This window comes from Cherax quadricarinatus, chromosome 3 (assembly GCF_038502225.1).
Source record: "Cherax quadricarinatus isolate ZL_2023a chromosome 3, ASM3850222v1, whole genome shotgun sequence".
In the NCBI taxonomy this organism is placed as follows: domain Eukaryota; kingdom Metazoa; phylum Arthropoda; class Malacostraca; order Decapoda; family Parastacidae; genus Cherax; species Cherax quadricarinatus.
The window spans coordinates 77102892-77125916 of record NC_091294.1 but is presented as its reverse complement, the minus strand read 5'-3'; the positions used below and the strand labels follow the sequence as shown (position 1 = coordinate 77125916).

General features: G+C 43.1%; 1 protein-coding gene across 5 annotated transcripts in view; it reads right to left on the bottom strand.

Moving 5' to 3' along the window:
• Positions 1-1218: 1218 nt before the first annotated feature.
• Positions 1219-23025, bottom strand: part of KFase (kynurenine formamidase) — a 38169-nt gene continuing 16362 nt past the window's right edge. For all 5 annotated transcript variants that reach the window (XM_070092643.1, XM_053800040.2, XM_070092654.1 and 2 more), the window contains 4 exons: positions 15723-15850; positions 10942-11093; positions 7435-7570; positions 1219-1846 (listed from right to left, as the gene is read on the bottom strand). In XM_070092643.1, coding sequence (XP_069948744.1) covers positions 1676-1846; positions 7435-7570; positions 10942-11093; positions 15723-15850 — 587 coding nt within the window. In that variant the 3' untranslated portion in view covers positions 1219-1675. The remainder of the gene's footprint in view (positions 1847-7434; positions 7571-10941; positions 11094-15722; positions 15851-23025) is intronic.

Sequence of the window (23025 nt, the reverse complement as noted above, 5' to 3'; positions counted from 1 at the left end):
AGGAAGACAAGGTGCTGTGGCTGACATCCTTGTCTATGTCAGATATGAGGATGAGGAACAAGATGGGAGCGAGTACTGTGCCTTGTGGAACAGAGCTTTTCACCGTAGCTGCCTCGGGCTTTACTCTGTTGACTACTACTCTTTGTGTTCTGTTTGTGAGGAAATTATAGATCCATCGACCAACTTTTCCTGTTATTCCTTTAGCACGCATTTTGTGCGCTATTACCCCATGGTCACACTTGTCGAAGGCTTTTGCAAAGTCTGTATATATTGCATCTGCATTCTTTTTGCCTTCTAGTGCATCTAGGACCTTGTCGTAGTGATCCAATAGTTGAGACAGACAGGAGCGACCTGTTCTAAACCCATGTTGCCCTGGGTTGTGTAATTGATGGGCTTCTAGATGGGTGGTGATCTTGCTTCTTAGGACCCTTTCAAAGATTTTTATGATATGGGATGTTAGTGTTATCGGTCTGTAGTTCTTTGCTGTTGCTTTACTGCCGCCTTTGTGGAGTGGGGCTATGTCTGTTGTTTTTAGTAACTGTGGGACGACCCCCGTGTCCATGCTCCCTCTCCATAGGATGGTAAAGGCTCGTGATAGGGGCTTCTTACAGTTCTTGGTGAACACGGAGTTCCATGAGTCTGGCCCTGGGGCAGAGTGCATGGGCATGTCATTTATCGCCTGTTTGAAGTCATTTGGCGTCAGAGCATTTCCCGCAACCTAGGTTGATTTTGTCCCAGGATGCGAACCACACCGGTCCACTAACACCCAGGTATCTACTTCTAGGTGAACAGGGACAGCAGGTGTGTTAAGGAAAGATAAGATAAGATAAGATTTCGTTCGGATTTTTAACCCCGTAGGGTTAGCCACCCAGGATAACCCAAGAAAGTCAGTGCGTCATCGAGGACTGTCTAACTTATTTCCATTGGGGTCCTTAATCTTGTCCCCCAGGATGCGACCCACACCAGTCGACTAACACCCAGGTACCTATTTGCTGCTAGGTGAACAGGACAACAGGTGTAAGGAAACGTGTCGAAATGTTTCCACCCGCCGGGAATCGAACCCGGGTCCTCCGTGTGTGAAGCGGAAGCTTTAGCCACCAGGCCACCGGGTCTCAATGTTTTCACCCGTACCTGGGATCGAACCAAGGATTTCAATATGAGAGCTGAGTGTGCTACCAACCCAGCCACGGGACACCAACTAATAAGAATGTATTATAGTTTCCATATGACTCCAAACGCCCTGGCTTCTATCTACATTATCTTGTCCAATATTTATCTTCTAACAGCGGCTATAATTAAGATAAGATAATTCACTTCACCTTGATATAATGTTTGTACAAATCAAATCAAATGAAGATTATTCTCTATAAAGATTACAATGTGTGGTTTACATATTATATATAACTAATTACAGAGAGGGCCACTATCACACCTAGCATGACTAGGTATTTCGGGCAGAATAAGATGAATTACACTTAGGTAAACATGCAGAAAGCACAGTATTTCGGGCAAACTTAAGACTAACTTAACATTGATAAAACAATGACTTGTTTGAATAGTTTTATACATACAGTGTCTTAGGTGATTGTTAATATAATTTTATATTCCTGGATAGTACATAAGTCATGTGGGTTATTCAGACTTCTGGCTTTGAGTAATGTGACCTTGGGGAGAGTTAAGCCTTTGTGGGTAGCTTGGTTTTGTGCATGTGGTCGCAGGTCTTCAGGAAGGAGATGAGTCTTTGTGTGAGGCTGAAGTCTTCCTTGGATAAGTCCTCAGTGATGCTGAAGTGGTCTGCAAGCTCCACCTCCAGGTACTCGGCTTTGAGACCAGCCTTCACACATTCCTGCAAAACACACACTCGTCAGATCAACACACACACACACACATTGGAGTATACAGCACTAGTTTGGAACCCACACCTAGCCAAGCACGTCAGGAAATCCCTTGTCACAGTAGATACCATTTCAAGGCACACACAGGGCAAATTTCTAGGTCTCCACCTTGACTGCAGTCTCAGATTTCAGACCCACATACAGCAAATATCCAAGAAAGTCTCCAAAACAATTACTTCACCTATGGTATTTGTACATGGGGATCAATCACAGCAAATCACCTTAAAACTTTAATAACCCAATAAAAGCTGCAGTGCGATTGATTACCAACTCCTGCACAAGACAGTACTCTCCACCTCATTTTAAGAGCCTTAATTTGCTTAATATACAGAACATCCACACTTATTATTGTGCCTATTACACACACACAACATTAAATATTAACCCTCCTCTCCACCCTCCAGCCGGAGGGCCCAAGAAAGAAGACAAAATAAAGAAGATGGAGGACACCCCCAACCCGGGGGCCACCGCCGGGTCGCCATCTGGAGAAGACCCGGGCTGGAAGTACCGGCAAACCAAATAAAAAAAAAAACAATAAAACCCTCCTCTTAAACTCCTCCTTAATAACTACAACAGAACACAGACTGTCCACAGGATGGGTATAGGGTACATAATAAATATATTAAACTAAGACATAATACAAGACATAATCACTCTTCGATATCCCTGGTGTCCCTGTACAAAAATACTATAAAGTGCCAGAAGATCTGGAACTGCTGTCTGCAAGTCAGTTTAAGGTCCAACTTAGAAATCACCTCATCACTCAAAATTAACCAGACACTTTACTTAACATCTGCCAGTTACTCAAAAAACTCCTAAATAATTTATCACTGCTTAACTATTTAATAATTACATCAAACTTAAATTTCTTTCAATTTCATTGTTTTAAATAGAGATAAATTGTAATACTGTATTTTTTATTTACAATATCAAAATTAATTATTCTCTACTGAATTTACTAAAGCCATTTAGCATGAACTAAGTGGAAATTTATTTGGTCCCTAAAGTTCCACAGGACAGATACGGCGTACAAAGAGGTCCCAGCAAGGCCGTAATGGAACGGCTGAGCTGGGTGGCCCTTAAACCCACCCAAACAAAAGCATTCTCTCCAGAGTTGGCATGGATGGTAGGCACTTATTAATTTATAGATTTACCCTTCAGGGAAGAAGTAGGTAGTTTACTGTTAGTACACTAATATTAGGATTATTGAGGCAACTGTAGATAATAATAATGTAGACCTAAGACCTTAACATAGGTAGTAATAGGCCGATAATGTAGGCAAACACTAGGTTAAGTTAGCTAGGGAGAACTGGCAGCCCTAGTTTGAACTACGAGGCGTGGGTCTCAAAGACACAATAGCGTCCTTCTGTAGACAGACACCAACTGGACAAGACGTGCCATGATCAGCAGAAAGTGCCCCCACGTGTCTTCACATTTGAGACCTGGGGAAATCTGGTAGAGGCACCTCGATGTACCGTAGATGACCTCCTCCGTCAGACCCATACAGTAAGACAAAACCTCCACTTTCTCTTAGGATTTCTGGCCAGTGTCTGGGGAAAAATTGTGAGTGAGTTGAACTGTAGGCCTGTATGCAGCTGGCAGTGCATGCCCAGTACGTACCAGTGTCTCTTGTCTACCTAGAAGCTAGTGTCCATGTCTGCATAGTTGTACTAGGGGATACACACCCCCTTGGATATAGGAATTTCTGAGGTGCAGGCAGGTCACTAATAACGATTGAATATTGCAGGAATTAAGGCTCCCAGTTGCACGTGGTTTCTGAGGGGAAGTCCAGAGGGGCTAAGGCTAAGCTTAGGGAAGTTGAAGATCAGGATATATGCTGCAACACCAAGTAAGTTAGTCCTTTATACGTGCATGCAGGCGAGTTTCTTGCAACATCAATCATTTGTGAAAATCTGTCCTATAAGCCACTTGTGAGACTGAGGTACCGACCTCAGAACTCGGTGTCAACAGAGTTTGCCAGGGTAGGCGACTCACTTGGAGGCAGCCCAGACAAACTTTCACAAACTAGTTCAATATTAAATTTTGTTGTATTAACTCTAACTCACCTAGTGACAATATGTTAAATTGCAACACTGTTATTGTCTTATTTATCTTAAGTCAGTCTTAAGTTTGCCAGAAATATTCTACATATAAAAAGGAGTTTTGGTATGTTCATCCAGTTGTTACATTCTTTTGTACAAACATTATCATGCTGAAATAAACTTGTTATTGTTATTATAGACTTGTGAGGGTTGAATTGTTAATGGCACACCAGCTGGGACAGCAGTGTTTGTCTCGTGTCCCGTGGCTGAGTTGGTAGCGCACTCAGCTCATACACTGAGGCTCGTGGTTCGATCACCGGTACGAATGGAAACATTAGGGCGTGTTTTCTTAACCCTGTTGCTGACTATGCCGTAGTACCACGTGATGGTTGATCAGGCCCTGATCCACCATGAAGCCTGGTCACAGACCGGCCTGTGGGGGGACTGACCACTGAAACCCTCTCTAGGTAATTCCAGATGAGCTGAGCTTACTCACATAAGTTGTGAGGTAAATTTAGGCCTAGATATGAGAGAATAGGTCTATGTGGTAAGTGTGCACCATATAAAACAACTCCTGCGACGGGGTTTTTGGTTTAAAACAGTGACTTTGCAGTGTATTTTTGTATGTTTTTTATGGTTGTATTCCCGGTTTCTTGGTCTCATTTGATAGAGTGGAAGATATATTATAACAATCGAGATTATTTTGAATGGTTTTAGGATCGAAAATAGCTTGAAATCGAGCTTAAAATAGCGGAAATGTTCGATTTCCTGCAATGTTCAAGAGTAAACAAATGATATCAGGCCCTTCACACACGGAGGGCCCGGGTTCGATTCCCGGCGGGTGGAAACATTCGACACGTTTCCTTACACCTGTTGTCCTGTTCACCTAGCAGCAAATAGGTACCTGGGTGTTAGTCGACTGGTGTGGGTCGCATCCTGGGGGACAAGATTAAGGACCCCAATGGAAATAAGTTAGACAGTCCTCGATGACGCACTGACTTTCTTGGGTTATCCTGGGTGGCTAACCCTCCGGGGTTAAAAATCCGAACGAAATCTTATCTTATCTTATCTTATCTTATCAACTGGTGAGTCTAATTTGCGTTCACGAATGTATTGATAATATTTATACAATTATTTCAATATTACTTAACAGTAAATCTTCTATTTTGTGTGTAAATCAAAAATCAAAATGGAATTCAGGTGTAAAGCCTGGGAAAGTAATTAATGGACAGAGGAAATGTTATTGTAACACTGAAATATTTTGAGATCTGTGTGAAAGTGGCCAAATTACCAATTTCTGATCACTTTATTGGGTAGTTGAAATAGTTGATTGGTAACTTTCTTTTTCTCAGTCATATTAGCGAAATAACTAAGAATTTGGTCTACAGGAACACTGTAATTGGCCTAAAGTAGGACTCAAAATGGGCAAAATCTTCAGGGCGTAAATATCGCTGTTACAACGAAATTAGTCAGTTTTCTTTCACATTTTGTCAGTTTTCTATCACATTTTGTCAATTTTCTATCACATTTTGTCAGTTTTCTTTCACATTTTGTCAGTTTTCTATCACATTTTGTCAGTTTTCTATCACATTTTGTCAGTTTTCTTTCACATTTTGTCAGTTTTCTATCACATTTTGTCAGTTTTCTATCACATTTTGTCAGTTTTCTATCACATTTTGTCAGTTTTCTATCACATTTTGTCAGTTTTCTATCACATTTTGTCAGTTTTCTATCACATTTTGTCAGTTTTCTATCACATTTTGTCAGTTTTCTATCACATTTTGTCAGTTTTCTATCACATTTTGTCAGTTTTCTATCACATTTTGTCAGTTTTCTATCACATTTTGTACTATTTTTGTTACTTTCAGAAAAAGATTCTCTACCATTTCATAAGAATAAATACTTTTTTTTTTTTAAATTCATGGACGCTATGGACAAATTCCAGATCTAGGGGTCTGGACAGTGGAAAAGTTAAGACACCTGCTGTCCCTAGTCACCTACTAGTAAGTAGGTACCCGGGTGTTAGTCACCTTACACCTGCTGTTCCTATTCACCTAGCAGTAAGTAGGTACCTGGGTGTTAGTGGACTGGTGCGGGTGGCATCCTGGGGGACAAAATTTACCTAAGTTGTGGGAAATGGTCTGTATAACCAGGGACTTTCTATACAGTATGTCATTGATGTCAGCTATGGTCTGTATAACCAGGGACTTTCTATACAGTATGTCACTGATGTCAGCTATGGTCTGTATAACCAGGGACTTTCTATACAGTATGTCACTGATGTCAGCTATGGTCTGTATAACCAGGGACTTTCTATACAGTATGTCACTGATGTCAGCTATGGTCTGTATAACCAGGAACTTTCTATATAGTATGTCAGTGATGTCAGCTATGGTCTGTATAACCAGGGACTTTCTATATAGTATGTCATTGATGTCAGCTATGGTCTGTATAACCAGGGACTTTCTATATAGTATGTCATTGATGTCAGCTATGGTCTGTATAACCAGGGACTTTCTATACAGTATGTCACTGATGTCAGCTATGGTCTGTATAACCAGGAACTTTCTATATAGTATGTCAGTGATGTCAGCTATGGTCTGTATAACCAGGGACTTTCTATACAGTATGTCAGTGATGTCAGCTATGGTCTGTATAACCAGGGACTTTCTATATAGTATGTCATTGATGTCAGCTATGGTCTGTATAAGTTGTATCATGTACTTGTAGAAACAAAGCTTATTATTATTATTATTATTATTATTATTATTATTATTATTATTATTATTAATTATCATAGTCGAGCACGTTGCAGGTTACCACACACAACCTTGGGTGAAACATGGCAACTACAGGTGTTCCTACAATAATAATAATAATAATAATAATAATAATAATAATAATAATAATAATAATATCTTTATTTACTACAAGTACATGTACAAGGTATACAGTTCTAGCTGACAACAATGACATACTACTATATAGAAAGCCCCTTGTTATGCTCCGCATTTCGGGCAAATTAGGTCAGTGTCCCAGGATGCGACCCACACCAGTCCACTAACACCCAGGTACCCATTTTACTGATGGGGAACATAGACAACAGGTGGAAAGAAACACGTCCAATGTTTCTACTCTGGCTGGGAATCGAACCCAGGCCCTCGCCGTGTGAAGCGAGAGCGTTAACCTCCAGGCCACCAGAGCCCTAACACACAACCTTGGGTGAAACATGGCAACTACAGGTGTTCCTACATTATATAACTATAAGACTACCCAAGTATAACACTACATATGTTAATCATTCACTATAATAGTAACCTCGAAAAGGATGGGGGAATAAGTTTGAATTCTAGTATTTCCAAAACTCTGCAGACTGTCGTCACAGCCTAGAGAGGCGTACTGACTGACCCTCCAGGGTCCATATCTATCTTCTTCCCTCTGCCATCCTTCCCTTCCTTCTAGCTTCCCTTCCCCCTACCCCCCCCCCCATGCCTCACCTGACAGAACTCTTCAGACTGCCTCTTGAATTCAGGAGAGTCATGTTGACCCACCGTCACCAAGATACTCAGTGGTGACCATGCTCGTCCTAGCTCCTTCACGCTGGCCAGGGGCGACAACTTCCATGCGCTCCTCCTGCCAGAGAATAATAATAATAATAATAATAATAATAATAATAATAATAATAATAATAATAATAATAATAATAATAATAATAATAATAATGAAGATTAAGACACATGCGCAAGAGTTGAGTACCTTTATTTATGAAACGTTTCGCCTACACGGTAGGCTTCTTCAGTCAAATACAGAGGGAGCAGGAGTAGTAGTGAAATAAAATTGATGTAATCAGTCCATTAACCTTGGATAAAGAGTATTTGAGGTGGTCAGTCCCTTAGCCTGGAAATTTCACCTCCATGGTCTGGAACGATACGAAGCTGGAGTATAAAGATACAGGTAGGTTCGCCAGGACATCCTGGCCCGGGTCTTCTCCATGTGGTGACCCGGTAGTAGTTCCCCATAGGGAGAGTGTCATTAGGTTTTTATCGCGGCGTTGGGTGGCAGGCAGCAACATCCTCAGGTTCTGCAAGATACACAAGGTGTGCTGCCCAAGCCTTCCGGGTCTGTCCGACGGTCTGTTTTGGGAAGTCTGTTTTGCGTAGGGGAGTCGTGGCAGGACAGTCCAGCAGGTAGTGTATAAGTGGGAGTTCAACCATGTGCTCACAGTGGACACACACTTCCCTTCTTCATTGCTCAACGATATGCGCTGAGATCATGAATCCAAGTCGTAGTCGGTGAACGGCCACTCGTTTCTCCCTGGTCCGTGTAAGCATTGGGGGAAGGAATAAATTTCTGGCATTTTGCCAAATCATACTATCAATGAGATTTGAGCAATGAAACCTGTCCTTTCCTTTGGAAGGCTCAGCTGGGCCTCTTGGTTGACGGTGACTTCGTTAACCTATCTGGGCGCTCCTAGCATGGCTCAGGCTTCTGGAGGGGTTGGTGTGTACTAGTGCAAGTGCTCCGTAGTGCACAAGTGAGTGCACGGCATGTATATAGAACATTCTCAGGACTTCTTGGCTGGCTTTCGCCCTATTGCCAGCCACTTCAGACATAGCCATGACTCTCTGGAGAGCTCGCTTCCTGACGTACTCTGTGTGCTTCTGGAAGGAAAGTCATTGGTTGACGTAGATGACTAAGTACGGATAACTATTTGTCCAGGCCACACTGATGCCATTTATCTGCAGCCTGATGGATGTGCTTGAAGGGAAGAGACCTAATATATATATGAGAAGGGGTGGGGATGGGAGTAGTGTAACCAGAGGAATAGTATTACAGTGGTAGTAGTAGTAGTAGTAGTAATAGAGAAAGTAATGGTAGTGAAGAGAATGCCAGAGGCTAGAGATTCCATCCTCTGGCACTCTTTTCGCTACAACTACTTCCTTCTTATCGCCACCTCTATTACTGTTGCACTACTAATAACAAAAAAGGCACAATACCGTGACTGGAACGTTACACAAATAACCCGCACATAAAAGAGAGAAGCTTACGACGACGTTTCGGTCCGACTTGGACCACTGACAAAGTCCAAGTCGGACCGAAACGTCGTCGTAAGCTTCTCTCTTTTATGTGCGGGTTATTTGTGTATTGCACTACTACTACTACTACTACCACTACTACGATTGCTACCACAACCACTACTATTACGAATTGAATACTATTCCCTCATCTAGTTACACTACTCCTGTTCCTGCTCCCTTTCTTATATATTCTGGCTCCCTTCCCTTTACTGTGCCCTGGTCATAAGGCTTCTCCTGTCATAGAGCTGTAAATGGTGCTCCACTGGGCACAAAGAAGGCTCACCGTGTTCTTGTCATAAGGTTGCCTCTGCAATAAAGCTGTAAGCGGTACATCACTTGTACAAACTCCCACATTATTTCGGAAGCCACTCCCAGGTTACCGCATGAAGACCCGGGGAAGAACCCTTCCTGGAAAACCTACCTGAACTTGTACCCTTCCCGCACTTAACAGCTGTTACACACGGCTTCTTTCAAAAGGAAGAGGACACGAGGATGTTTCAAGAACACAGCAAGGACTAGGATGAAGAAATGTTGGGTGCAATTCTGGCATTCGCTGGATAGCAAGACAAGTGAAAGCAGCCAGGCCAGTGAAAACAGTGATACAGGGATGGATCAAGATATGTTCACACCAACCATAGAAATACTGCATAGAGAAGGTTGACAGGAAGTACACTCCCAGAAGTCCAGGAGGAGACAGTGTTTCTATGTCTCAAACTGGGCAAGCCAAACCATCCGCAGGCAACAAATTCAAGTTGATTAACATAATACACCATGACACCCGGTGGGCTGCTACAAGTAAGTAAGTAAGTAAGTAAGTAAGTAAGTTTATTCAGGTATACACAAATACAGTTACATAGAATTATCATACATAGCAGCATATGTGTAGAGAACCTGGGATAACCCAAAAAAGTCAGACAGAGTGACTTATTTCCATTGGGGTCCTTTTATTAACCTCAAGAAGAAATATGCCACATATCTGAAAGGAGAGTTTATTCTCACTCGTGAAACAGAGTGCTATAAGGTACTGCAGAAGGTGAACCACCTCGAATCACCACTTGTTTTAGTAAAACCAAAATCCATAGAGCGGGTAACAAAAGGCGTAATAATGCGCTGTCTGCTAGACGTGCCTCTCGATGAAGTCCATCCTAACAAAAACATCCTGAAAGTTGAGCGGCTCTATGTTGGGTCAAGGTCTTGACCCAACATAAGGACATCTAGCTTAACTGGATCTCATTTGCTAGGGGAAACACCAAGTTAAGACATACAACCCAGAACCTTTGAGGTGCTTCAAGTGCCACAGGTACAACCACCTCAGTGCCAGATGTCAGTTTAAGGAAAAAAGCGAAATCTACGGCGGGTCTCACCCGACCAAAAACTGTTTCGGTAAAGTAAGTGGAGTTGAGGTTATGGAACCTCGGTGTCCGAACTGTGGTAAGAAGCATCATGCCTGGAACCTACACTGTCCGGAGAGGTTCTGTTGAGTCAGGGCAACATGGGAAACCCCGGCTGTCCGACCTCCATTACCAAGTAGAGCCTTCAGCACCGAGCGGCAGCGTCGTCCAAAGGAGGCTACAGTATCAAGGAACCCAGGGGTCACTTCCCTGGCCACAACGATGGCAGAAACCAAAGAAACATCAACGACAAAGTCACGCCCTTGCTAAGCCATTTCCGGACATTTCTGTTCAAACTTCCACCCCACAAGGGTAGCCAGAAGCCTCCATATTACTGTATTAAGGAAGAGAGGGGGGTGGGGAGCTGGCTTATGACATACAAGGATACTTTCCCGGATGAAGCAGCCACTGAAATATATGTAGTGTTTTAACTATGACAGGTGAAAAGGTCCATTGACGTAGGTGCTAACCAGTGGGTGGGGCTCCAATACGCCCATCAAACTACATCAAAGAACAACATCTGTTGAAAACTCACTCTGTAAGATGGAGAGGTGCGTTAACGTAAGTGTTAACCAGCGGACGGAGGTCAAAGACGCCACTGACAGTCACTACACCGCGGATAATGTCTTTGTATAGAGACGTGTCAGTGTTGTCAGGCAGCTCCTGTCCCGAGCCTGGCATCAGTGCCTGAAAATTAGATATTTTTTTTACATATCAGATTGTCATATCATATATTGCCATGTTATATACACATCAGATTGGAATCACTAAATCAGTATGAGTCAGCACGAGAAGTGGTGGGGGTGCGATCCTCTGTCTCTGACCTATTATGCTATTGGTGCTCACACTGTGCATATCAGAGTGAACATATATGAAGAAAAGAATAAATAATAATAATAATAATAATAATAATAATAATACTAATAATAATAATAATAATAATAATAATAATAACAATAATAATAATAATAATCTTTATTTCTATAAGAACATGATACAACTTATACAGGCCATAGCTGACATCAGCGACATACTATATAGAAAATCCCTGGTAACAGCCTGGTTGATCAGGCTCTGATCCACCAGGAGGCCTAGTCACAGACCGGGCCGCGGGGGCGTTGATCCCCGGAACTCTCTCCAGGTAAACTCCAGGTTATACAGACCATAGCTGACATCCTGGAGCTTACCTGGAGAGAGTTCCAAGGGTCAACGCCACTGCTACTCGGTCTGTGACCAGGCCTCCTGGTGGATCAGAGCCTGATCAACCAGGCTGTTACTGCTGGCTGCACGCAAACCAACGTACGAGCCACAGCCCGGCTGGTCAGGAACCGACTTTAGGTGCTTGTCCAGTGCCAGCTTGAAGACTGCCAGGGGTCTGTTGGTAATCCCCCTTATGTATGCTGGGAGGCAGTTGAACAGTCTCGGGCCCCTGACACTTATTGTATGGTCTCTTAACGTGCTAGTGACACCCCTGCTTTTCATTGGGGGGATGTTGCATCGTCTGCCAAGTCTTTTGCTTTCGTAGTGGGTGATTTTCGTGTGCAAGTTCGGTACTAGTCCCTCTAGGATTTTCCAGGTGTATATAATCATGTATCTCTCTCGCCTGCGTTCCAGGGAATACAGGTTCAGGAACCTCAAGCGCTCCCAGTAATTGAGGTGTTTTATCTCCGTTATGCGCGCCGTGAAGGTTCTCTGTACATTTTCTAGGTCAGCAATTTCACCTGCCTTGAAAGGTGCTGTTAGTGTGCAGCAATATTCCAGCCTAGATAGAACAAGTGACCTGAAGAGTGTCATCATGGGCTTGGTATCCCTCGTTTTGAAGGTTCTCATTATCCATCCTGTCATTTTTCTAGCAGATGCAATCGATACAATGTTATGGTCCTTGAAGGTGAGATCCTCCGACATGATCACTCCCAGGTCTTTGACGTTGGTGTTTCGCTCTATTTTGTGGCCAGAATTTGTTTTGTACTCTGATGAAGATTTAATTTCCTCGTGTTTACCATATCTGAGTAATCAATGACGTACTATCTAGAAAGTCCCTGGTTATGCAGAACATTTCCCGCGACTTAGATTAATTTTGTCCCAGGATGTCACCCACACCAGTCAATTAACACCCAGGTACCTATTACTGCTAGGTGAACAGAGACAGCAGGTGCCTTAAGGAAACACGTCCTAGTGCTTCCACCCATACCGGGGATCGAACCACGGACCTCAGTGTGTGAGCTGACTAAGCTAGCAGTCGAGCTACGGGACATCCATAACAATCCAATATCCTGATGACAGAAATTCTCCCTCAACAACTTATGATTCAGGCAAGAGAGTCAAAGCTTCTCCAGGTTGTCCGTCTCTCCTTCATCAACACCTTAATGGTAGTATTGGTACAATTACTCACAATATGTTAGGTAAAAACACACATGTACAACTCATTCCGGTGGCCTGGTGGCTAAGCTCCCGCTTCACACACGGAGGGCCCGGGTTCGATTTCCGGCGGGTGGAAACATTTCGACACGTTTCCTTACACTATTGTCCTGTTCACCTAGCAGCAAATAGGTACCTGGGTGTTAGTCGACTGGTGTGGGTCGCATACTGGGGGACAAGATTGAGGACCCCAATGGAAATAAGTTAGACAGTCCTCGATGACGCACTGACTTTCTTGGGTTATCCTGGGTGGCTAACCCTCCGGGGTTAAAAATCCGAACGAAAATCTTATCTTATCTTATCTTCTTCTTTCAACGGAACGGCAGTATCCCACCCAGGCAGGGCGGCCCAAAAAGAAAAACAAAAGTTTGTCTTTTTAACTTGAGTAATGTATACAGGAGAAGGGGTTACTAGCCCCTTGCTTCCGGTACTTTAGTCGCCTCTTACGACACGCATGGCTTACGAAGACGTGCAACTATTGCAACATTTTCATTGTGGCAACGTTTTACTCTCCAGGAGCTTTGTCAAGGTGGTTTGATAAAGCTCCCGGAGAGCGAAACGTTGCCTCAATAAAATATCACATTAATTGCACATGTGACATTTTACCTTACTGATTGCTACCAGCAATGATGACAATTCCATTGGATTTTCCATGTCAGCTGGTCTGTTATCTTTATTAAGGGGGATACCTCTAGATACCTCTGATTTTATACCTTTCGTCATAACATTCACAAATACAAGACAAAGCCCAAGTCCCAGTGTCGAGCCTTGTGGAACCCCACTCGTTACATGCACTCATCCAGGAACTTCTTCACGGATTTCGTTGTGTCCTTCCTGATTGTAAACTGAACCCGAGATGGTTGATCTTAATGTGAAGTTTTGACAGAAGAAATAAGTAATTAGTGACAAGTCAGGTAAGAACTTTGTCGCCAAACATCACTAAATACGATATGATACTGCGGCAGTGACCCAAGACTGATCAACTGTCTCCCAGCATACATAAGAGGGATTACCAATAGACCCCTGGCTATCTTCAAGACCCCTGGCTATCTTCAAGACCCCTGGCTATCTTCAAGACACCTGGCTATCTTCAAGACACCTGGCTATCTTCAAGACACCTGGCTATCTTCAAGACACCTGGCTATCTTCAAGACACCTGGCTGTCTTCAAGACACCTGGCTTTCTTCAAGACACCTGGCTGTCTTCAAGACCCCTGGCTGTCTTCAAGACCCCTGGCTGTCTTCAAGACCCCTAGCTGTCTTCAAGACCCCTGGCTGTCTTCAAGACCCCTAGCTGTCTTCAAGACCCCTAGCTGTCTTCAAGACACCTGGATGTCTTCAAGACCCCTAGCTGTCTTCAAGACCCCTGGCTGTCTTCAAGACCCCTGGCTGTCTTCAAGACCCCTGGCTGTCTTCAAGACCTCTGGCTGTCTTCAAGACCCCTGGCTGTCTTCAAGACACCTGGCTTTCTTCAAGACACATGGCTGTCTTCAAGACCCCTGGCTGTCTTCAAGACCCCTGGCTGTCTTCAAGACCCCTGGCTGTCTTCAAGACCCCTGGCTGTCTTCAAGACCCCTGGCTGTCTTCATGAAGGCGCTGGACAGACACCTAAAGTCAGTACCTGACCAGCCAGGCTATGGTTCCTACGTCGTTTTACGTGCCCTGATCTATCATAAGGCCTGGTCACAGACCGGGCCGCGGGGGCGTTGACCCCCGAAATCCTCTCCAAATATACTTTATCATTCTGTGGGTTTAGGGAAAACATTACTGTTACAGAGTGACAAACAGAAAAAAAATATTTTATATAACATAGTTCCGGGACTGAACTGAAAGTGAACGTGTTTTATTCCTGTGAGTCAGGCAGTAGCCAGGACAGGAGCAGATGAGAGGTGTGTTGAGTTCAGTACGAGTCGGCTGGTGACGGGGGTCAAGTCATTATGTTTGGGCAGTAGTTTGAGTAGGTAATTTTGGTTAGTTTTTTAGTGTATACTATAGGTGTTTGTATTTAAGTGCTCTCATGTTTATTTATCAGGCCCTAGTATGCAGAGGCCTGTTTATGCGAGAGTACTGTATTGCCTGCTGGTAATTAGTCTACCAGACAGAAGTGAAGACGAGGGTGTGTATGTCGTGGTGCCTCCCTGATGATTTAACCTATTACTAGCAGTGTACTAGTGAGTTAATGTGAACTGGAGTCTGGTGGGTTTTTTTTAGCAGTTATAAGTTGTATATAAGTTATTATTGATATATTTTTATATAGGTAAATTTTTGTTCTTCCTAATTATAATTAATATTGTTTAATATGTGAGTACATGATGGCTCAAGATTTGCTGTGTTTTAAGAGTAAATTTATAAGCCCTAGACAGCAGTGTCAGCAGCCTTTAGGAGCCACCAATATTTTATTTAAGTTACGACATCCAAGTCTTAACAATTGTCAAGTTTCATTAATAGTCACTGGCAGGTAACAGTAAGTAGGTACCTGGGTGTTAGTCACCTGACATCTGCTGTCCCCGTTCACCTGGTAGTAAGTAGGTAACTGGGTGTTAGGAGACTCGTGTGTGTGGCATCCTGGGGGACAAGATTGAGGACCACATTGGAAATAAGACAGACAGTCCTTGACGACTCATTGACTTTCTTGGGTTATCCTGGGTGGCTAACCCTCCCTACCCCAGGTTATCCTGGGTGGCTAACACTCCCTACCCAGGGTTTTCCTGGGTGGCTAACACCCCCTACCCTGAGTTATCCTGGGTGGCTAACACTCCCTACCCTGAGTTATCCTGGGTGGCTAACCCTCCCTACCCAGGGTTTTCCTGGGTGGCTAACACCCCCTACCCTGAGTTATCCTGGGTGGCTAACCCTCTGGGGTTAAATAAACAACAACAAAATGTTATGTTGGACTAACCTGTGTGACGAGGTGTCCCCCGGCAGACCAGCCCGCCAGTACAACACAGTGACTGCCTCGCTGTCTGGCCAGCTGACACGACCACACCACCGCAGCTCTTATCTCCTCCACGATACATTCCATACTGACTGTACCAGTAAAGTTAAGTAAGTAAGTTTATTCAGGTATACACAAATACAGTTACAAAGAATTATCTTACATAGCAGCATATGTGTAGAGAACCTGGGATAACCCAAAAAAGTCAGACAGAGTGACTTATTTCCATTGGGGTCCTTTATACATCATGTGTATTGTATACATCGTGTCCTATATACATTATGTCTTGTATACATTATGTGTCTTGTGTACATACCTCATTCACCTATAATAATAATTGCAGGGAAATGTAACAAGCTAAGTCAAAAATTAAATGGACTGCAGCTTGAATAACAACTGTCAGCCTCGCAGCCGCCTCCAAGGACGTGTCTTGAGTCGTTGTATGCATCCGTCGGGCTGTGTTAAGAAAATGGTGTAATTATATGATTACCCCAAAGGGGTGTTATTTAGTACATCTCAGAAACTGATTACTGAAGTTACACGTACTTGGTTTGGGCTCGATGACCCACCAGTTGCCGGGTTTATGGTAATCTACCTAGATCATACATTAGTTCTCAACTGCGCAGTCAATTGTACCACAATACATCCAGGTAGATTTACCTGGGTATTTGTATTGGACCCTTAATTAATTCACCCGGGTATCCAGTGTCTATTGAATAATAGTGTCCCTGGACCAATTATGTACCTCTGTAATGGGTATGGGGTGCATAATAAACATATTAAACTAACTAACTTCTGAGGAATATCACACGTACTCCACTCGTCTGGAAAGTTGTAACACTTGCACTGTCACTATTGTTCTCCAATACTTGTTCTTTGTTCTCAGTAATGTCACTAAAGAAGCTGAACACACTTTTATGTATTTCTACTGTTATTTTGGAGGTTGTCAGAGGGCGCACTGTTAGTTCCTTTGTTAAGGTCAATACACACGTAACACGTTCCTCGTTTCGTGGTTCATAGCATTCTGACCTATGACGCCTCTCGCTGCACCTCGCTACCCTGGGCATCTCCAGATACAAAGGAAGTGCTGATCAAGCAATTTTTCCTTGCTTGCCAAAATTCCACCAGGAAGCAATGCAGGACGCTTAATTTCTTGTTCTCTGGGCCTAGACATTAGTGTATGCTATCTTCAACATGGTAATAAAGTGGGTGTAGGGTTTCCTTAATTGTCCTGCTAAGGTAAGAAATTAATTATCTCTCACTAACCCACTCTAGTTGCAACACTGGTCTCTCACAAGGCAGTGACATGATCTATGACACGCTGGTCAGATGCTTCCAATTAAAATGTTGATGCAGAAGCAAGCATGAAGCCATTGCCCTTTCTGAGAGGGTTGTCCCTCAGGCTGAAAGGGCTGAAAGCAGCTGATACCTTCCTTAAGACACCTGCTGTCACTGTTCATTTAGCAGTAAGTAGGTATCTAGGTGTTAGTCACTGCATACCTGCTGTCACTGTTCACCTATCAGTAAGTAGGTACCTGGGTGTTAGTCACCTCACACTTACTGTCCCTGTTCACCTAGTAGTAAGTAGGTACCTGGGTGTTAGTCATCTCACACCTACTGTCTCTGTTCACCTAACAGTAAGTACCTGGGTGTTAGTCACCTCACACCTACTGTCCATGTTCACCAAGCAGTAAGTAGGTACCTGGATGTTAGTCACCTCACACCTGCTGTCACTTCATCTAGCAGTAAGTAGGTACCTGGGTGTTAGTCACTTTTCACCTGCTGTCACTGTGTCGTGTGGGGTTTGAAACATGGATTGGGTAATAAGCACTCACGTCGGATGTTCTAGTATATATATATTTGATGGAATATATGGGAATGCCAGGCCTGACCTGTCTTATGACTCAACTTGAACTGCCCTGGCGAGTGCCTGGAGGGCGAGCGGTATACAGATCATATTAGGTCAGCAGTAATGGTCAGTGATAACAGTCAGTGATTCACACAGGAGGTGGTGAATCAGTAACGGTTGGTATGAGTCATTACTACTGACACTACTGGTAACTGATACTACTGAGAGCTATGGTTGGTATGAGTCATTACTAATGACACTACTGGTAACTGATACTACTGAGAACTGTAAGTAGGTACCTGGGCGTTAGTCACCTCACACCTACTGTCCCTGTTCACCTAACAGTCAGTACATACCTGGGTGTTAATCACCTTACACCTGCTGCCCCTGTTCACCTAGCAGTAAGTAGGTGCCTGGGTATTAGTCACCTTACACCTGCTGTCCCTTTTCACCTAGCAGTAAGTAGGTACCCGGGTGTTAGTCACCTCACACCTGCTGTCACTATTCACCTAGCAGTAAGGAGGTATCTGGGTGTTAGTCACCTTACACCTGCTGTCATTGTTTATCTAGCAGTAAGTAGGTACCTGGGGGTTAGTCGCTTTACCACCTGTTGTCACTGTTCACCTAGCAATAAGTAGGTACCTGGGTGTTAGTCACCTCACACCTACTGTAAGTAGGTACCTTTCCTCTAGATATGATATTCAACAGGCGTCAGGTGTTCTACACCATCCTGCGAGCAATGGCCATGTTGAACGCACAAATCAAAATCGCAATATCGTCTCCAAGTTGTGCCACATGGAATGAGGTCATTCCAGATGTACAGAATACACTCCATTTTGCATTGTATGGCCATGACAAGCATTTGCCTTACGACATTCTCTTTTCTCCGCCTCACCTAAACAAGATGCGGACTTCATGGCTTGTCTTTCAGAGAGTACGAGAAAAATCTCAAGAAAGCAAAAAATAAGTTTACATCTGTTGGTACCGCTATTGCTAAGGAGATTCAGGTTGTACCAGGTTGCAAAGTAATGTTGGTGCTTACCATGTCCTCAGACAGTTCCATGGCAACAAGATTGAGGTGAGGGAGATTGCCACAGGAACGACCAAGGAAGATCATCTTGACCTCGTGAAGTACAGTGACAATGTGCAAGCCGAAGCTGAGCTGGAAGAATATACTTTGCAACAGCGCAACCAGACTGACACTGTTGTAAATTAGACACATGTGCAGCATCTGGGTATCTTTATTGTAGATGTTTCGCCATCCAGTGGATTTATCAATACAAATTCCAGGACATAACTGAGAGACAGTAGAACTATATACAAAAGTGTCTCAGTCTTGGAGTTGGTGAAGACTCTGGAGCACAGGCAAGGTAAGGTTTGTCAGGAAACAGGACAAGTGTTTCCTGACGTGGGTCTTAGTCAGATGATGACCCACAGTTGGAGATTTTCGGTCATCTGACCGAGGCCTTCCACTGGAACACAGGCAAGTAGGATGGTGCTTATATACTGGCACCAGGTGGTGAGGGACGGGTAGCAGACGAAGACATTGTCCTCGGAACCTGTCAGACTTGACAGACACAGCAATATCATGGAATCTAGGTTCAGAGGACAATGTCTGTGTCTGCTACACATCTGACACCAGTATATAAGCACCAGTCTTCTTGCCTGTGCTCCAGACTCTTCATGACTACGATGTTCTCCACCAGTTCCAACACTGACTCACTCATTACCTTATTGAAAATAAAACTGAAATGTTTATTTCTCTCTAAAGATTACAATGTGTGGTTTATATATTATACAATATTAATTACAATGTGTGGTTTATATGCAAAATATTAATTACAAAGAAGGCCACTAACATACCTTGGCATCTCTGGCAGACTAATACTAATTCTTACTCTATATTGACACAGGTTATGGATTATACTGAACTTAAAGTTAGTTAACTGTAGTGAGTAAATAGATTTACAATTGTGAGGTAGTTCAAAATATTTAAGAATATTACAGTTTGTAAATTCAGTAATGATGATAGTTTTGTCTTGGCATGATACGCAGTTTAAAGCTCCTATATTGGAGTATCTCAGGTAAACTTATGACTAACTTAAGAATTAATAAGCAATAGCTATATTCAGAATTTTGCGTTTACAGTCATTTGGGTGAATGTAAGTGTAAATTAGGGGGAATCACAGATATCGAGAGTATTGGATGAGTTTTGGATGTGTGTATGATACAAGATAATAGGTGGTTTTCATGTACTTAGTTGACGGTGGGGTGTGTTAGGGAGATAAGAGGTTTTTGACGGTAGTTTCGGAAATGGTGGTTGAGTCTGCTGTTCTAGAGTTTTCAGGCGGGAATTCCAGATTTTAGGTCTTTTTAGGCACATTGAATTATTGTATAGATTTAGCCAGACGCGGAGAATGTTATAGATTCTTGTGTCTGGTATTATCCCTATGGGTCCTGTCACAACTATCAAGAATGTGTTTTAGTTCAGGGTTAATACTGGAATTTATGGCTCTGTAAATGTAGGTTGCACAGTAGTTAGTGTAGATGTTCTGTACAGTGAGTAAGTTTAGGTCTTTGAAGAGTGGGGGGGGGGTTGCCTAGTATTGGATAGTGATAATTCTCAATGCAGCTTTTTGTTGGGTTATTATTGACTTTAGGTTGGTTGCTGCTGTTGATCCTCAGGCACAAATGGCATATGTGAGGTAGGATAGATGAGTGAATAGTATAGTGTGAGTAGGGATGATTATGGTACATGGTAACTTATCTTAGAGAGGATCCCATCTGTTTTGAATACTTTTTTTGTTATGTGTTGGATATGGCTACTAAATTTCAGGTTGCTGTCGAAGTGTAGGCCCAGGAATTTGCCCTCATTATGTTTAGCAATGAGAGTGTTGTCGATCATAATGTACAGTTGTGCAACACCTGCTCTGTTACCAAGCATAATATCGAAGGTTTTGTCAATGTTAAGTGTAAGTTTATTGGCTGTCATCCGGGTTAATATTTTCAGGAGCTCTCCATTAAGAGCAGTGTTGAGTGAGGCAAGGTTATGGTGGGAGATGACATGAGTCGCGTTGTCGTCTGTTGTGATACGTTGGGAAGACCATCTTTTGTATATAGTTCTACTGTCTTCCAGTTATGTCCTTGTATTGATAAAGCCACTGGATGGTGAAACATCTTCAATAAAGATACCCAGATGTTGCACATGTGTCTAATTTTTATCTTGTCGGTAATGAATACCATTCATGTACAGACTGACACTAGCGACAACCCATCTACCACTCCTGATATGACTAATGATTGTCCTCCTGTCCAGTCATATACCTTTGGTCTGAGACCCAGGATACAAGTACATTTCTGTGACACTGACACACTTGTCGACCTGTCCGATTCCTATGCTGACTACACTGTATTTTTGCTTAAATGAGCACCAACGCCCATATACTTTATAGTTAGTTGAAAGTTGAAATAACGGAATCAGGGTGGGTTATATATATATATATATATATATATATATATATATATATATATATATATATATATATATATATATATATATATATATATATATATATAAGAAGTATGTTGTTGATAAAAGTACCCCATTGTATTAATATATTATCCTTGCAGGTAATGTAACTTCAAGTTGACTCACAAAATCGTAATGACACGATAGTAAACAAAACATACCATGGGCTGGCCCAGTGGCTTCCAGCTTGGAGTTTTAACCCTCACTCACCATGGGTTCTAACACTACCCTTAATATGCTTTAACTGCAAGTTGCCTGCAGGTAGCTTGTACTATGCGGTCTACATCATAGGCCAGGGCAGTGCCGCCCTTTCATGTCGCATGGCACACCCTAGGAAATGCTACTGCCAGTCATTATTACACAGATGTGTGGATGGTTCAACTTTGACATGTAAACAATACCTGACCCTCAGTGCAGCCCTGTGAACAACCCGACCATAAGAGACTCCAGTGGTGTCCTGACGTCCCATGGTTCCATGCAGCACTATGAAGTAGCAAGCCATTTTCTCTTCCCGGTTGTGGGAGAGTGTTTGAGTCCTGCTAAATTAATCATGCTTGTATAAGGGTAAGCCAATAGCCAAGTACCGTGAGTGTATTTAAATTTTTCTTTCTTGCACACTGGTGCTGTCGGGTAGGGATGAACCGAGGTGCATGGCTGAGCAAAATGTAGACAGTATATCTACCCTCCTGTTTAGCAAGTGGCCAGTGGATGGTAGGCCCTTTGGTCTACCCTCATGATCTATCCTCTAACTTTATGCTCACCTGACCTACTGCCAAGGGCTCTACCCCCTTGACTGGCTCCTGGCTACCCTCTGTCCTGCCTGGTGCACCATACCTACCTGGTGTACCATACCTACCTGGTGCACCATACCTGCCTTGTGTACCATACCTGCCTGGTGCACCATACCTGCCTGGTGCACCTACCTTGATATACCAGGTGAACACCTACCTTGATATACCAGGTGAACACCTACCTTGATATACCAGGTGAACACCTACCTTGATATACCAGGTGAACACCTACCTTGATATACCAGGTGAACACCCACCTTGATATACCAGGTGAACACCTACCTTGATATACCAGGTGAACACATACCTTGATATACCAGGTGAACACCTACCTTGATATACCAGGTGAACACCTACCTTGATATACCAGGTGAACACCCACCTTGATATACCAGGTGAACACCCACCTTGATATACCAGGTGAACACCTACCTTGATATACCAGGTGAACACCTATCTTGAAATACCAGGTGAACACCCACCTTGATATACCAGGTGAACACCTACCTTGATATACCAGGTGAACACCCACCTTGATATACCAGGTGAACACCTACCTTGATATACCAGGTGAACACCCACCTTGATATACCAGGTGAACACCTACCTTGATATACCAGGTGAACACATACCTTGATATACCAGGTGAACACCTACCTTGATATACCAGGTGAACACCTACCTTGATATACCAGGTGAACACCTACCTTGATATACCAGGTGAACACCCACCTTGATATACCAGGTGAACACCTACCTTGATATACCAGGTGAACACCTATCTTGAAATACCAGGTGAACACCCACCTTGATATACCAGGTGAACACCCACCTTGATATACCAGGTGAACACCTACCTTGATATACCAGGTGAACACCTACCTTGATATACCAGGTGAAAACCTACCTTGATATACCAGGTGAACACATACCTTGATATACCAGGTGAACACCCACCTTGATATACCAGATGAGCATATACCTTGATATACCAGGTGAACACCTACCTTGATATACCAGGTGAACACCCACCTTGATATACCAGATGAGCATATACCTTGATATACCAGGTGAACACCTACCTTGATATACCAGGTG